The sequence below is a fragment of the Pseudopipra pipra genome, chromosome 21 (assembly GCF_036250125.1).
Source record: "Pseudopipra pipra isolate bDixPip1 chromosome 21, bDixPip1.hap1, whole genome shotgun sequence".
In the NCBI taxonomy this organism is placed as follows: Eukaryota; Metazoa; Chordata; class Aves; order Passeriformes; family Pipridae; genus Pseudopipra; species Pseudopipra pipra.
This window is the reverse complement of record NC_087569.1, coordinates 5,011,779-5,026,636: the sequence shown is the minus strand read 5'-3', so window position 1 is coordinate 5,026,636 and position 14,858 is coordinate 5,011,779. Positions and strand designations below refer to the sequence as shown.

General features: G+C 53.8%; 1 protein-coding gene across 1 annotated transcript in view; it reads right to left on the bottom strand.

The window, feature by feature from the left end:
- Positions 1-4,919: 4,919 nt before the first annotated feature.
- The window catches only part of CUX1 (cut like homeobox 1), a 271,634-nt gene continuing 261,695 nt past the window's right edge, over positions 4,920-14,858 (bottom strand). Inside the window, exons 17-23 of the mRNA XM_064677787.1 lie at positions 14,429-14,541; positions 13,743-13,859; positions 11,444-11,527; positions 11,113-11,169; positions 8,913-8,993; positions 6,877-6,941; positions 4,920-6,421 (exon numbers count right to left, since the gene is read on the bottom strand). Of these exons, the coding sequence (XP_064533857.1) occupies positions 6,370-6,421; positions 6,877-6,941; positions 8,913-8,993; positions 11,113-11,169; positions 11,444-11,527; positions 13,743-13,859; positions 14,429-14,541 (569 nt within the window). The 3' untranslated portion in view covers positions 4,920-6,369. The remainder of the gene's footprint in view (positions 6,422-6,876; positions 6,942-8,912; positions 8,994-11,112; positions 11,170-11,443; positions 11,528-13,742; positions 13,860-14,428; positions 14,542-14,858) is intronic.

The window sequence follows — 14,858 nt, the reverse complement described above, 5'->3', positions numbered from 1 at the left end:
TCAGAGGAAGGGGGCACCACGTGGGAACAGGACAGGTCCCGTCCTGTCCCCAGGCACTGGGGAGATGCAGCATCTGCTTGTGGAGGTGCTGTTATAGTCCCCTCCATCAGTGGGGGCCCCAAGGGGCTTTCCATCTGCAGGGGAATTGCCTGCTCCCACCCCAATCCCAGGCACCTCCCCGGGTGTGGGATGCTTGGTGGGATCAGGCTGCAGAGGGGACAGAGTTTGCAGAGCAAAGCCAGTTATTTTAAGGCAAGGATCCCTCTCCTGGATGGGGGAGGGAGGAGGATGCATTGCTGGCTCTCTGTCCCACAAAAGTGAAGCCTTTTTAGGATATCAGTGGGATCATTCATGTGGGTCCATCTCAGATCTGTCTTCTATGCTAAACATCTTTCCCAAGTCTCTAAAACCACCACGAGGCTATTAAAAAAATCACTATTCCCTACAGAACCGTTTCTTTCCCCAAGAGACTCTTCTGGGGCCCTTCCCTGATCCTGCCGTGGCTGGAACCTGCAGGACCATCTCCCTGAGCGTCACCTGAGCATCTCCCCCTCCCAAAGCAGCAGCTTTGGCAGGCTCAGCCTGGACCAGCGCTGTGAGAAGGGGTTTCCATAGCGACAGACACCCAAAAGGCCCTAGATCCTCGGTGTTCAGGGCAAGGATTTGGGGTGGGGGCCAGTGTGCTGAGGGCATATCCCAGAGCCCCATGCTGCAGCTGGATTGCTGCTGGGGTGAACCCCCCAGCCAGCTCGGGGCTCCCATCATCCCGGGACAGCTCCACATCTCACAAATCCCGCCTGGCTTCGCCTCCCTCAATGACCTGACCTGCCATGCATGTCCAGGATGCCTGGGGGGCACCTGTCCAGCAGGATGCTCAACTCCCACAGAGACCCTGGTGCTGCCAGCCTGGCCCTGCCTGCCTTGGGGAGCTGGCCAAGCCCCCGTGGGGTGTGTGGGTTCCCCTCTGCCCCCGCTCCCTCCACGGCTATTTTTGGCCGCCACGTGCCGGCCGCCCCCGCTGCTGGTGGGGACGGTTATTCTGGGCAAGAGGAAACGTCCGAGGAAGTTGTCCCAGGGCTGTGGTGCTGCCTGGGGGGCAGTGGGATGCCTAAACATCCTTGTGCCACCGCCCTGTTGGAAAACGAAAGGCTGGGGTTCAGGTGAGCCCCTGGCACTGGCTCTGTCCCCACAGGTGTCCCCTGGGGACGGTCCTTGCCCACGGCCCCTGTGGCACCCCCAGTGCCCGCTGTGCCAGCACAGCATTTCCACCTCATGTGCCTCATTTAGGTTCTTCCTGCCTTAACGAGGACAGGCTTTTGGGGAGGGGGGAGCGACGTAAATATTTTTCCGGTTCCTCTCCGAGCTGGAAAAGCCTGCGAGGCCCATCTCCAGGGAGACTCTGTAAATAAGGCGGAGGGGGAGGACGGGGGGGCCACTCCATATGCTGCACCAGCTTTCGGCCCCGGCTTGCCATCAGATGTCTCACACAACAGGAAGCAATAAAACACTTATTACCAGCCGGCACCTTCCAGCGCCGAGGAGCCTTCGCCTGCCGGAAAGTGGGATTTCACCCGAAATCCCACTTCATAACAGGGGTCCCCATTAGCAGGGTTGTGGGGCTCCCATAACAGGGAGCTCATGGCAGAGATGCCCAGCTCTGCTGCAGCAGGACATGGTGACACCCCACCCCTGGAATTTCAGCATCGGGATAACCCCACTGCAATTCCCGAGTGTCCCAATATCCTTCTGCCTGCTGCTGTCACCTCTCACACCCTGTCCCAGCACTAGGAAGAGTACCATGGCAAATGCACCCTGGCCAAGGGAGCTCCCGGCATCCAAACCCTGCTGTCCTTTTTAAAACAGTCCAGCTAAAACCAGCAGCCCCATCTGTTCCATCTATTAGGGAAGAAATGAGAGGGATGATGGTTCATGGATTGTGAAGCTGTGATATTCACCCTTGGACAATAATTCCTGCTGCGTGGCCGTACCTCCCAGCTGAACTGGAGCATGTCTTCGAGACAGATGTTCAGCTGTGATTTAAAGGCACCCAGTGGTGGGGGATCCAGCACCATTTCCCTGCCTGCTTCCAGTGGATAATTAGAGCTGCGCTTCCAAAAATAAATACTGATCGATCCCTATGGCCAGGCTGCTCAGGCTCCTGCCTCCAGATACCCAAACCCCTTATATATTTCCTCCTTTTTTCCCCCACATGAGCCTTATCCATGAGCTCACCCCACACTCCGAGCCCCTTATATCTCATCCCCTTTTTTCCTGTGTGGGCTGCGTCCGTGCGCTGACCCTGCGAGCTCCCAGCCCCACAATCTGTTTATCCACCACGTCTACTGGGTACACCCTGAACTCGAAATAACCTGCCCCGGCGGCGCGTTCCTGCCGGCGCTGGCTGTGCCCGTGTTTGTGTTTGGAAGCTCCTTTCCTGCCGGCGGGGAGTCTCGCTGGCATCCTGCGCGCCAGGCGCTGGCTCCGCTGCGTTCAGCAGCGCTCAGACCCATCGATCTCCCCTTTCCGTTTGCGGAACGGGAGCAAACACGCCGGCTGCCCGTGTGTCAGAGGCTCCGGAGGCCCGCTGCCAGCGGGAAGCGGAGAGGAGGGACGCGAGGCGCCCGGTTGGAGACCTTTAGAAAATCATATTATAGGGTTTTTTATAGCACCGCGATAATTGCTGCCCTGCGCGCGGTGTCGCATCGCCCCGCTCCTCCTGGCGCTGCCAGGGCATTTGGCATCCCCTGCACGGGGCTGGAGTGGGATTGGATCCCTTTTCCTTCGCCCCTGCCCGAGGGGGGCGATGGGGTGAGCACTGCAGCCCAAGATCACGACAGATTGGCCACATCCTGGCAGAGATTTCTCTCCCGTCTCCTCTGCCCGCAGCAAAAACTGAACTTGTGACCCAGATGTGAGCAGCCTGTTATCTCGTTAGCCAGCCCAGCTTCCCCAGGAGCTCTTTATTACCGGATAAACCCTTGAAATTCAGCCTGGGTCTCTGAGATGGACTGGGAGATTCACAGGTTAAATAGATATAAGAAGCACAGGTTTGCCTGTAATTATTTTCCCGAATATCTGTCAATACTAATTAAAATTGTTTCCCATAATTAAATTTAAAACATCAAGGGAGAGCAAGGGGTCACTGAAATCCTCTTCTTTTGAATCACTCAGGGATAAAAGAGGTTTTCAAATCAAATTAGTAAAAAAATCCATTCCAAATTTCCCTCCCTGCCTTCTAGAAAAGGGACAGGCTGTGGGGTGCTTTGGGGCTGCCCTTTGAACCTGGCTGAAAATGGGGTTTAGGGCCTGCTGGGGCTCAGGGGTGAGGGTCTATAGGGGTGTAGGTCTACAGGTGACTGTAAGGAGAATAGAGTGTGCCCCCCAAAACCCAGCACAGCCAGTGACACCCGAGAAACCAGCGATGGATCAGGCAGGCCATGAGGAGTCAGCTGTACCCCAAATCCCACACATGCCAGAACAGCAAGGGCAGCCCTGCTCCCCTCTGGCCACAGGGGTGTTTGTCCTGCTGCCTACAGCAACCCCTGCACATGGTGAGCTGGTTTAGAGCTCTTACCTGAGTGTGGGGCTTCTGCTCACTTTAATTGACCCACTGCTTCGTTTCTTGGAGGAAAGAGGTTTGGACACAGCACTGCCGGTGATGCCAAGATTGGCTGGAGGAGCCATCTCCCTCTGCCTGGACACCCAAGGACACCCCCTCAGATGCAGGGCATCTTCCCAGGCACCAAAACTGCAGGATATTGTTTTGTGATGCACAGGAGCATCTCACTGCCTGTCCCAGCACTCCCCCGCTCTGCTCGGAGGGATCGGGATCCCCCGGAGCCCCGCACCCCCCGGCCCCGCCCGAGCCCGTCACCTCCAGCACGTCTCTAGAAAGCAGCTCCGAAAACTTGGCCGAGGCTCCGGGCAGTGACCCGAGAGCCCTCCCCAGCTCAGGCTTTCCCTGCCTCCGGTCAGAGGGTTTGGCAGCCAAAGCCGGGCTCTTGGGAGCGGCTGTTGTTTGCTGCCCGGGACACCCGGACATCCCTTGGCTGCCGTGAGGTCAGCGGGGCCGGGGTGAGCTGGACGTGCAGGTTCCATGCAGGAGGAGCTGCTGGAATCTGCAAAACAGTGAGATTAGGAGAGAAAACAACACCCCGCATCTAACGCCTGCCCCCTGCTCGGAGGGATTTTGGGACAAAACAGTCAATTTGTCATTTTTATTTTGGACGTAAGGAGGTGACAGCTCTGCCCGAGGGACAAAATCTGGCAGCTCCAGGGGACTGGTAAGACCCAGGTATCCCAGGGGGCTGCAAAACCTCTGGCACAGCCCTCTGCTCTTTGCCCCTTATGGTGTGGGCTCCTGACCCTCCCCAGACACCCTCACACTGCCAGGCTTGGCTGAGGAAAGCTGTGCCTAAAATTCAAGGACAGAGCCTAAAAGCAGCCCAGCCTTGCCAGGCTGGGGTTGCTCAGTTCCCCTGGGGCTGCAAAAGCAGAGAAAAAGGAGGATGAGGAAAAGGGGGATCCTGATCAGCTCTCCCAAAATTAGCCTGGCAAATTTACACCATTCAGACTGAGTGCCTTTGCCAACAGCCACGTGGGGATATACAGAATATCTCAGTGGTTGGATCTGCCTGGGCTCAATCCCCATGGTCCCTCCTACACCAGAGCCTTTCACCAGGCCTGTGGGATGCCTGTATTCATGGCAGCTGGGACACCAACTCCAGCACACAGGGACAGAGGTCCTGCCCTTCCTGGCGCTGCGAGACATCACTGCCTTTAGCTGCTGTAATGGGTTTCTAAAATTAGCTGCACACTCTGCCCTTGGACTCAAGCAGGACATTTCTCAGTTGTTTAATATCAAAAGTCAAAAAAAAAAACCATAAAAAAAAAGGAAGCAGAGCACAAAAGCCACCCAGTCAATGCATGGCTAAGTTTATTTTATCACTTGTCCTGCAGAACTTGACATCTATTTTAAGTCATTTATGAAGAGTACAAGTGTGAATAGCTGCAAAAGTTTTGCAATTCCAAGACAGAACATACAGCTGCTAAAAAAAGCAAATTTAACCTTCCCAACAAAGCCTCAACAAGCAGCCCACCCTTCCCTGGATCACGTTTCCCAGCTACTGATTTCAGACAGCCAAGGCTCATCTCCCCCATGTCTTAAGTCGATAAGTTTACAAAGAGGTCTCAGCTATGGCAGCATCACCCCATCACCCCCGCTGGCATCTGTGGGTGCCTCCCTTCCGTTCAGGCTCGGTTTACCCCGTGCTGAGCGGGACAGGTGCAGGTTGGTCCCTCAGGGTTTATCCCTCCCTCCAATTTATGAGTATTTTACATTTTGCCGCAGGCCACAGCTCCTATAAATAAACCCGGGCTGCCTGTGGCAGATGTGAAGCCTATCGCTGCCTGCACGCTCCGTTAGAGGCCCTGGCTTCCCAGCAACGGGAGTGGGAATAGATCTGGATCCGCAATGAAATATTAATTGGAAGCAATGCTATTCTCCTGTCTACAGAGGGGAATTTTAATTGAGGACCACGTTAACAAGCTAATACCTTCCCTCACCATGCGGTCACAGCGAGCTGAGGCAGGAATGGGGGTTGATGGGACCTGCACTTTTTAATTGGAGCATCTCCCATTGCCTCTGTCTTCCCAAATCAATCCAAATTAGCAGCTCAGTGTTCATCACCTGGCAAACCCGCCACCAGCAATTGCTTGATTTGACTTGTGGTTTCCTAAAGGAGTCAGAAACACCTCAACAGGGAGAGTCTGGGGCATCCTTGTGAGATCAGTCCTGACCAGCAGCACCTCCATTCGTGCCCATTAAGTCCTAACTAGTCCTAACTATTCCCACACTGAGGGTTCCAGTTCAAGAACAGCATCTGCTGGTGCCCAGCAGCATGGGCAGGAGGTTCCCAGAGCCAGAGCAAAATAGGAATTCTTAAACAGCACAACAGTTGAAAATGCAAGTTCAGGAGGTTGGCTTTTCCCCCCATTTCTGGTTAAATTTAGCCCACCCAGTGTTGCATAGGAGTCAAAACAGGACGGGGTGAGATGTGGATCTGAGAGGAGCACCTCTGATCTTGCATTTTCTGCGTGTTTTGGTAGAGACTGAGCTCTCTGGGACACCGTGAGGGCACGGGAACTGCTGCAGCCCTCCCAGGGAGGGCTGGAAACGTGTCCTGCAAAACAACTCTCCCTTAGCTGAGGCTTTTGATTTCCAAGGGTGGGAGCAGGGGGGATCATTGCCTTCATCCTACAAAGCAGAAAGCAAAGCTATAGTAAAGCAGCTGAAAGGGGAGAAGGGACAGATCCTGCTGCAGGATGGAACAGAGCTGGCGCCAGTGGCATCGTGTCCAGCTGTCACTGTCACATGTCGCCCGTGTCGTTCTCGTGGAACTTGTGGAGGTGGTCAGCGAACCTGGGGAAAGAGCAGAGCCACGTTCACCTGCAGCAAGGACCAGAGTGCTTTTGTGGCCGAGCAGGAGCCGCTCCAAATCCAAGCAGTACCCACAATGATGAGCACCGTGCTCTCCTCCAGCCACGGGCAGCAGTGCCTGGACCTGCACAGGGAGTCACAGCATGGATCTGACCTGGGTCTCCAGGATCACCTTTGCCTTTATCAGGATTTCTCCTGGGCAAGGACTGCTCAGAGGAAGGGGTGTGGAGAACACCCCACCGAACACAGGTGGTTGCCTTGTTCCGTGCACTTTTTTTCCTGGCCATTCTCATTGGGTTTAAAGCCCAATGAACTGCCCTTGTTTCCAGGACAGAGGTGCTCCGAGCGCTGCCCAAAAAGTCTGCTGCAAACCACCATGCTCTGCCCACCAAAGCCAAGCCCCAGGGCTGGGCTGGCCAGCCTGTCCCCACACTCACTTCTTAGCACAGAACGCGGTGCAGTCCCGTCCCACGCTCTCGCTCCAGGCTGTTTTGTAGAGCACCTGCAAGGGAAGGAATGTGATCTGCTCTGCTTTCACCTGCCATCCCTGCCTGTCCTCACAGCACCCGGTGTCACCACAGTGCCAGCCCATCCCTGCCATCCTGTCCTGGAGGGGGACTTTTGATGAGGGCGTGGAGCGACAGGATAAAGGGGAATGGCTTCAAAAGGAAAGAGAGAAGGTTTAGATTGGATATTGGGAAGAAATTCTTCCCTGTGAGGGGGGTGAGCCCTTGGCATAGGTTTCCCAGAGAATTTGAGCCTGCCCCATCCCTGGAAGTGTCCAACACCAGGTTGGATGGGGCTTGGAGCAACCTGGTCTAGTGAAAGGTGTCCCTGCCCATGGCAGGGGGTTGGAACTGGTTGATCTTTAAGGTCCCTTCCAACCCAAACCATGATCCTAAGATCACCAGTGTGGAGAACCCCAGTATGTTTCAGTGGTTGCCCTCAGGATGGCCAGGATGACCTTTTCCAGTGGGTTATTTTTGCTGGGGCAGTGCTGCTGTGGCTACAGGGGTTCAGAGTAAAGCTGGAGGCTGCCCATGGATGGAGATGTGTTTTGGAACAGGCTTAAGGAAGGGCACTGCTCGGCTTGGCTCCTTTTTCCTTTCATGGCACTGTGTTTTTATTCCAGAGCTGTGGTCTCAGGAGGCAGTGGTGGGGTTTGGAAAGAGGGAGAAGCCCTCCCATCCCAGACTGATTCATTCAAGCCTTGGGGATTTGTAAACTGTTGTTATCACCAGGAAAACACTGGTGATACACCCACCAGCAGGGCTCTAAATTAGGATTAATTAAAGTCTCCTGGGATCGGTGGCAAAGACATTGCTCCCACCATGGGGATGGAGGAGATGGAGCTTCATCCAGACCCCTGCAGGACACACAGTGTGTGTCCAGCCCAGGCAGTGCTGGGTGCTGGATTTCAGGCCCTTTTGTGTCTAGATGATGTAAGATCATTCCAGCCATGTAATATTTATGAATTTTCCTTATTTATTTATTTTTTTTTTTAGGTTAGAGCTTTAAATTTTAATGATGTTTAACTTTTTATTTCCTTTGCTCCTTTCCTCCCCAAAATAACACTTTAACTTTGAGATCAGGACAGAAATATTGTTCTGATTTGTCTTTTATCTCCTTTCATCGTTGAATTATTGATGATTTGTTTGGCTTTTTTTCCCCCCTGAAATGACAAATAAAATCCCAGGAACTGTGCAAGGATATAGGAGGAGTTTGCATCATGACACATTCCCAGGGGATTCAGGCTGGCTCAAGCCTCCATTCCTACCAAACCTCTGCTTCTCTATTTTTGACCCTAATGTACAGTTGGGGAAATCTGGAGCCACAGAACACATAAGGAACATGGGGGGAACTAGAGCTCAATAATACAGAGTATTACAGTGTAATACTTTGTAAAACAGAGCCAGAGCTCATCCCCCGGAGAGGCAGCAAACAGAACTGAACTCCACTGGGCAGGAGGTTAAGGATGGACCCAGGCACAGGAAAATGGAATTGAACATGCTCTAGAAACAGGCAGTGTGGGCTCAGGGGGATGTATTTTATTCCTAAAATTGCTATGGTATTAGATTCACAAAAATTAACCAGAATGTTGCTCCCCAACAAGCTTGGGAATACACTGAATGCCCTGTGAGCTCCCAGCACAGTGGCACCACGGTCCTGTGGCTGTTCCCAGGAATGACACAAACACAGACAGCCTCCAGCTCCTGCCCTTGGGCAAGCCTGTGCCCAGCCAGGGTGGGATTCCCACCCCATGAAGCTGAGGGGGATATTCATTGGCACGTCCATGTGCCTGCTGAGTTGTGCTGCCCACACTCCTGTCTGCACTGTGCCTCCGGAACCACTGATACACCATCTGCAATGCACTCACTTGGCATGGCATCCTAAAAAAGCCCAAATTCTCCCTGGAGGGGATGCTAGCAGACATTTTATCGGGATGTCCACCCCCTGTGGCCCCCACACTTACCAGGAAGACGAGGCAGTGCAGGAACAGGGTGTAGAAGAAGGCAATGGTACGAGCGGTCTTGTTGGACAGGACGAGCCGCCCCTGCAGAAGAGCAGAACAGAAAATCCCATTTTAATGTGGGTCAGTGGAAACCACTTCTCCCTGTGCACAGGCTCAGAGAGACCCTCAGCAAGACTGGGGCCCTGTTCCTGCTAGACCCTATATAAACACACACTGAGGGGGGATGCTTTGCCCACCTCCAAGCAGTCATGCTCCTTCAAGGTGGCTGCACAAGTGCCTATGCTCTCAGCCCAAAATTGCCCAAATCGAGGTGAATCCAGGGCTGCAAACTGTGGGCTTTCCCCCACTGAAAACTCTCATGGGGTGTTATTTTAAGTTACTTTACCTCAACTTTCTCCAGCAGCTCTACCTGCTCCTGCTGTGCCAGCCCTGACTCAGTGCCTGCTGTGGCTCAGCACTGCTCCAGAGAGAAACCCCGGCAGTAATTAAGTCTTGCACATTTTTAATTCATGAGCTCAAACAACTTGTGATTTGCAGCATCCTCTCACCACTTCCTCTGCAGGGCAGTGGAGCCAAGGCTGCTCCCAGAAGCTGGCCCTGGTGTCCCTTGTCTCTGGCTCTGCAAGGTCTGTCCTGAAAGAGTCACCCTCCACCTTTGCCAGTCCTGTGCCAGCACACAGGGACTGAAACCCTGTGGGGTTGGGATGATTTGCCCTCAAGCCCCTCATTTTGGAGAGGCCACAGCCAGCCCCTGATGATGTCTGAGCCCTTTTGGCACATGACACTGGGATCCCAATGGGAAAACCTTCACGTTCATCCCTTCAAAAGAGCCAAAGTCAGGAGCAGCCGCAGCCTGGGAGAGCAGCTTGCAAAGGATGTGCCTGCCTTCCTTCACAGCCACTCTTTATTCCTGCTGTAAAACTCAGGGACTCATTATGGACATAAGCACATTCCCCAACCACCACACGGGCTTTCCAAAGCTGGCATTAAAACCCACAGATCTCCCACCAAACCCATTCTGGGCTGAAATCATCTTTGCTATTCACAGCCACGGCGGAGGCTGCTGTAACAAACAAGATTATGTTCTTAAATATTCCCAAGGAATAACTCCCCTAAGTCAGTTTTTTTTTTGTGAATGCCTTTCATTAATTCTCCGTGGTGCTGGCACGCCACACTATCCATATTCATGTTGGCATTTGCTTGGTTTTTATGCAAATGACAACTCTGCCTTTATTACAAGACATTTCTGTGTTCTGGGGCTGCTGCAGACCAGCGGTCCCCCGTTACGCTGGAGAGCTGGGGGTTAACTCAGCCCAAACCCAATCCTGAGCCTGCTGCTAATGTCTCAAATTCAAATATAAGTCAGATTTCCTCAATAACCGCATTTTTATCTCAGAAAGTAGCATTCATCCCTAAGAGATGGCAGCTCAAACCTGCAGTGGCAGCAGCGGCTCTTCTGCCCGCTGCAGCTCAGGCAAGGAGCTGCTGCAGAAACCACAGCTCCCCAGTATTTTCCCTCATGCTTTTTGGAAGGAAGAACCAGAGCAGGAAGGATCAGGGCTTGTGAAGAGGTTTTTATGGACAATGCAATAAGAAATCACTGTGTGCCTGAGGATGCTGTGCTGTGTGAGGCAGAGCATCTCCCCTGGGGCCTGGGACCCTCTGCAGCCCCTCACACTTCTACTCCTGAGTTGTGTGGGGTGCTGGGACTCCCTCATAGTCTCCTATGAGGGAGATCAGTCTGAGCAAAGAGGCTTTGCCCCTGGTCAGCCCTCAGCTGGGGGTGCAGCTCTGAGCTCCCCTGCCACGCTACGAACCAGAGGAGAGGTGCTTGGAATCACAGAACAGAATCACAGAATCATGTAGGTTGGAAAAGACACCCAAGATCATCGAGTCCAACTCTTCCCCCAGCACTGCCAAGGCCACTACTAAACCATGTCCCCAGGTGCCACATCTACATGTCTTTTAAATCCCTCCAGGAATGGTGACTCCACCACTGCCCTGGGCAGCAAGGGAAGAAAGCGACTGCTCCTAAACTGAGCCCCGGCATGGCCCGGTGAGATCTGCACCCCGGCCTGGGGGAGCAGGGATGGGGCCCTCTCACTGCCTGAGGCCAAGCCCAGCAGCCCCATTCCTCATGCAGGAGCTGGGATAAAATCCTCTCACCTCCCACTTGTGCATAGCAGTGCAGCCCACTCACCATGCTCAGCGTGGCTTTATCCCAGGGACTGAGGCTCAGGTACTTCCGCTGGCGTTCCTGCAAGGAAACCGTACAAGAAGCTGATTTTTGAGGCTCAAAGGGCCAAATTTGGGGTTTGCAAACCAGGGAAGGAGCTCTGTGCCCCAGGATGTTCCTATTTGCCCCCCACCCCCAGACACAGGGGACATCATCCGGGCACAGTGACTTTCATTTTTTATTTTTTGAAGTGGATGGTGTTCGAGTGTGTTTTATCCTTTCAGAGCGCTATCCCTGGATTTCAGCTGGGCAATGGTCCCACAGCAGACAGGAGAGTGCCAGGGGCTTTTCATACCTTCCTGCTGAAGGAGGAGAAGGGGTCCAGGCGTTCCTCGTACTGGGAGGAGTAGCGCTGCTCCGTGTCATCCCTGCTGCCGCCCTGGGGGAGCAAAGGCAGGGTGAGAACCAGTGGGCACCGGGATGCAAGGGGTGTGTGGACACCCAGAACAGGGACACAACCCCCCAGTCCCCCTGGGCTGCTCATTTGGAAGCAATGACCCCCAAAAGATGGAGCAGCACAGCCCAGAGCTGTGACAGACAGCATCTGTCCCTTTTGGAAAGGAGAAGCACAACAGGAGCTATTGAACAAAGTCCTTTCTTCATAAAATTGTAGAATGATTAGGGTTGAAGGGACCTTAAAGGCCATCTAGTTCCAAACCCCCTGCCATGGGCAGGGACACCTTCCACTAGACCAGGTTGTTACATCAAGGGATTCTTCCGTGGGGACTCCTTATTTCTCCTGTGACTCCCTACTTTTTGCCCTTTCTGTGAAATAATTGTCCTCTCTGTCACCCCAGAGAGCTCCACCTGGGTTAGTGCAAATCCCTCTCTGAATTCCTTTGCTGCTGGGCCATGTAGGAGGGAGAGGTTTAGGAGGAGGAAATCATTCTTTAAACACAGGGCTGTTCTTAGCTGGGCAAAGGGCAAGGAAAATGAAGTGCAAAGAAGTGAAAGATTTGGGTGGGTTCAGACAGGCTGGATTTTATCCTTCTCCTGGGACAGAGGCTCCCCTTGTAGAGCCCTGGCAGCAGCAAGCCCTGAGGATGCTCGTGCAGCCTGCACATCTCTGCTCCTCCTTCCTCCAACACTGCCTCTGCAGGTCACCAGAACTGCAGATTCCACATCATTCCTACCCAAACCCAGCCTGGAAATGGGCATGGACGTGGGCATGGGCATGGGCACAGCCTGGTGCAAGCTCTGGCTCAAGGGCTCTGGTGCTAATCCACCCCCTCTGCCCAGCACTGTCCCTCTCTGCCCTGCCAGGCATTCACCGAGGCCCTTCTGGACCTGCTCCTGCGTGCAGTGGGTTGTCCTGCCCAGCCACCATGGCTGGTTGTTACTCTGCTGTGTAAACCTTTAGCAAATATGCCCTTACACCCCGCAATCCGATCCCACAGGTCACCGTGGTGAGAGCAGCTCCCCATTTAGGGGCGATGAACTCGCCACGGCCTGGCCTTATTGAATGATCTCTGGGGAGTATTTTTAACGTGTCACATGCCCGATTAGGGGGTGAATTATGCAATCCCCCGGCGCTGCTGCCACGGAGGGTTTTGCTCTTTGAGCTCATGTCAATGGCATGCAGGGGTTGCCTTGTGGCCGTGGATAAACATGGGTATGATATTCCGCAGGAGAAACGGGAAAAAATGTCAGAGGGGGTGACCTGGCGTCATCACTGAGACATAAATAAAAGAACCAAATAAGGTCCTTCACAGCTGTAGGAGTTTCCCATGCCCAAATGCTATTAAAGTATCTGTCAATAAAACAGACTCGGTCCAGGCAGCACGGGAAGGGAGCACAGAGGGGGGTGGGAGGGCAGGGAACTGGTGTCCCCTCCATTAGTGGGACTTTTGCAGTTATAAGGAAAGCCCGAGGTCAGGACAGCCTGGCTCTGACCAGGGAAGTGGTTGCAAGGGAAAGCTTCCAGGCAGCCTGACCTGCCTGCAAAACCCCCACGATTTCCAGGGGTGAAGCTCCCGAGGGACACAGCACGAGCAGAGCAGGTTGCAGCTAAGACTGTTTCCCCTCCCTAGCCTCCTCCTGGTGTTGATGGGATGTTTTTGGGCTGGTTTCTTCTCTTTTGGGACTGTCTGTCTTCTGGCTGGCCAGGGAGGAGCTCTCTCTGCTGGCTACAAGAAGTTCAGGGTGGTGGGGAATGAGCACAGGTAGGACAGGATGATTTTCCAGGCTCTAACTGCAGGGATTTATTGCAGGAGGTACCAGCTTAACTGCTGTCTGCATGGTCAGGCAGGACCATCTGTGATTACCTGCTGGAGCATCACACTGTCAGCAATGAGGATGAAAGTGGGGTGTAGCAGCTCTTTTAGGGAGGAAATTTGAGCTTCTGGCTTAGAAGATGTCAGACACCCTCCAGCACAGTTCAAAACGGCCTTCCCAGCAGAGAGGCTGGGTCCCTGCTCCTGTGGGCAGAGCACTGCACCCTTTTCCACCCCAACTAGCTCCCATTTTCCAACTTCCATGCAAGGTGAATGTGGGTACTGTGCAATTTCCCTGCTGCCCGGTCTGAGCCTGGGGATTGTCCATGTGTATGAACCCAGCTGGAGCATGGACAGACAGACAGACAGATGGACACTCACCCGGCCAGGGTAGCTCTGCAGGAACTTGATCTTCTCGTAGAGCTTGATGTTGTCAGCTCTGAGGTTGTCCAGCTCGCTCTGGAGCGCGTGCACCGTGTGCTGCATCATCCGGTTCTCCTGCAGCAAGGAGGGGAAAATGGGATCTAACTGGGTGGGAGGCAGGAGCTGGGGGTGATCTGGTGCATCCAGCCAGGGTTCAGTCCCTTCTCAGGAATGAAAATCCCCTGGCTTTGAATTACAATTTCTCCCAAATCGAAACTGCCCCGAGTGTGGCAGAGTGGGGCTCCCAGCCCTGAACCACGAAGAACCACGAAGAACCACATCCCTCCGTGCCCAAAGGAGGGCTGGGGCAGCCGAGGTCCAAAGCCAACCTGATGGCTTTGAAAAGGTTGTTCTGAGCTGCCCTTCAGTTTGGATTTTTACCCCAAACCACATTCCCTACGTGCTTTCTCCATGGCACCCCCCAAATGCTGTGCCAGGTGGCCAAACACACACGAGGCAACAGGCATTTGGACCTGCTCTCAAACTGGAGCAACACGGATGGGCTGGGGGAGGCTTTGGGCCTGCTCACAGCAAGAATATATTTTCCTCTTCCTTGCAGTGGCTGATACTAAACTCCCTGCAGGTCACTAAAGCAGCAGCCCCAGGTCCTGCAGCCCCCACAGCCCCCTCCCCACCAGACATACCCCCTCCAGCTCCTGGTTCCTGGCCCGGAAGCGTTCCCTCTGGCTGGAGATGATGGAGAGGAGTGAGTCCACCTGCCCCTCAGGGAATGAGGTGCCAGGGGATGGAGGGTGACCTGTGGACAAGATTTGGCATGAGAGATGACCCGGCAGATGCCCACCATCCACCCCAGGGATCCTCCCTGTGACACTGAGGGACTTTGGGAGCACCCAGATAAACTCCTGTATACAGTTACTGCAACATGGACTAATTTATGGTTTGGATGTGTTTTTTTTCATTTTTATGGACTTATCCTGGAAATGCACAGGAAAACCAATTGCATTATTTGGTACAACCCATGGCTGCCTTTCCCTGACCACAACCCTTCCCATCCCTGCCAGACTCTCTCCTGTAGCTTCTGCAGCAGTTGCAGCCATAAAAAGAGCCTGAGAG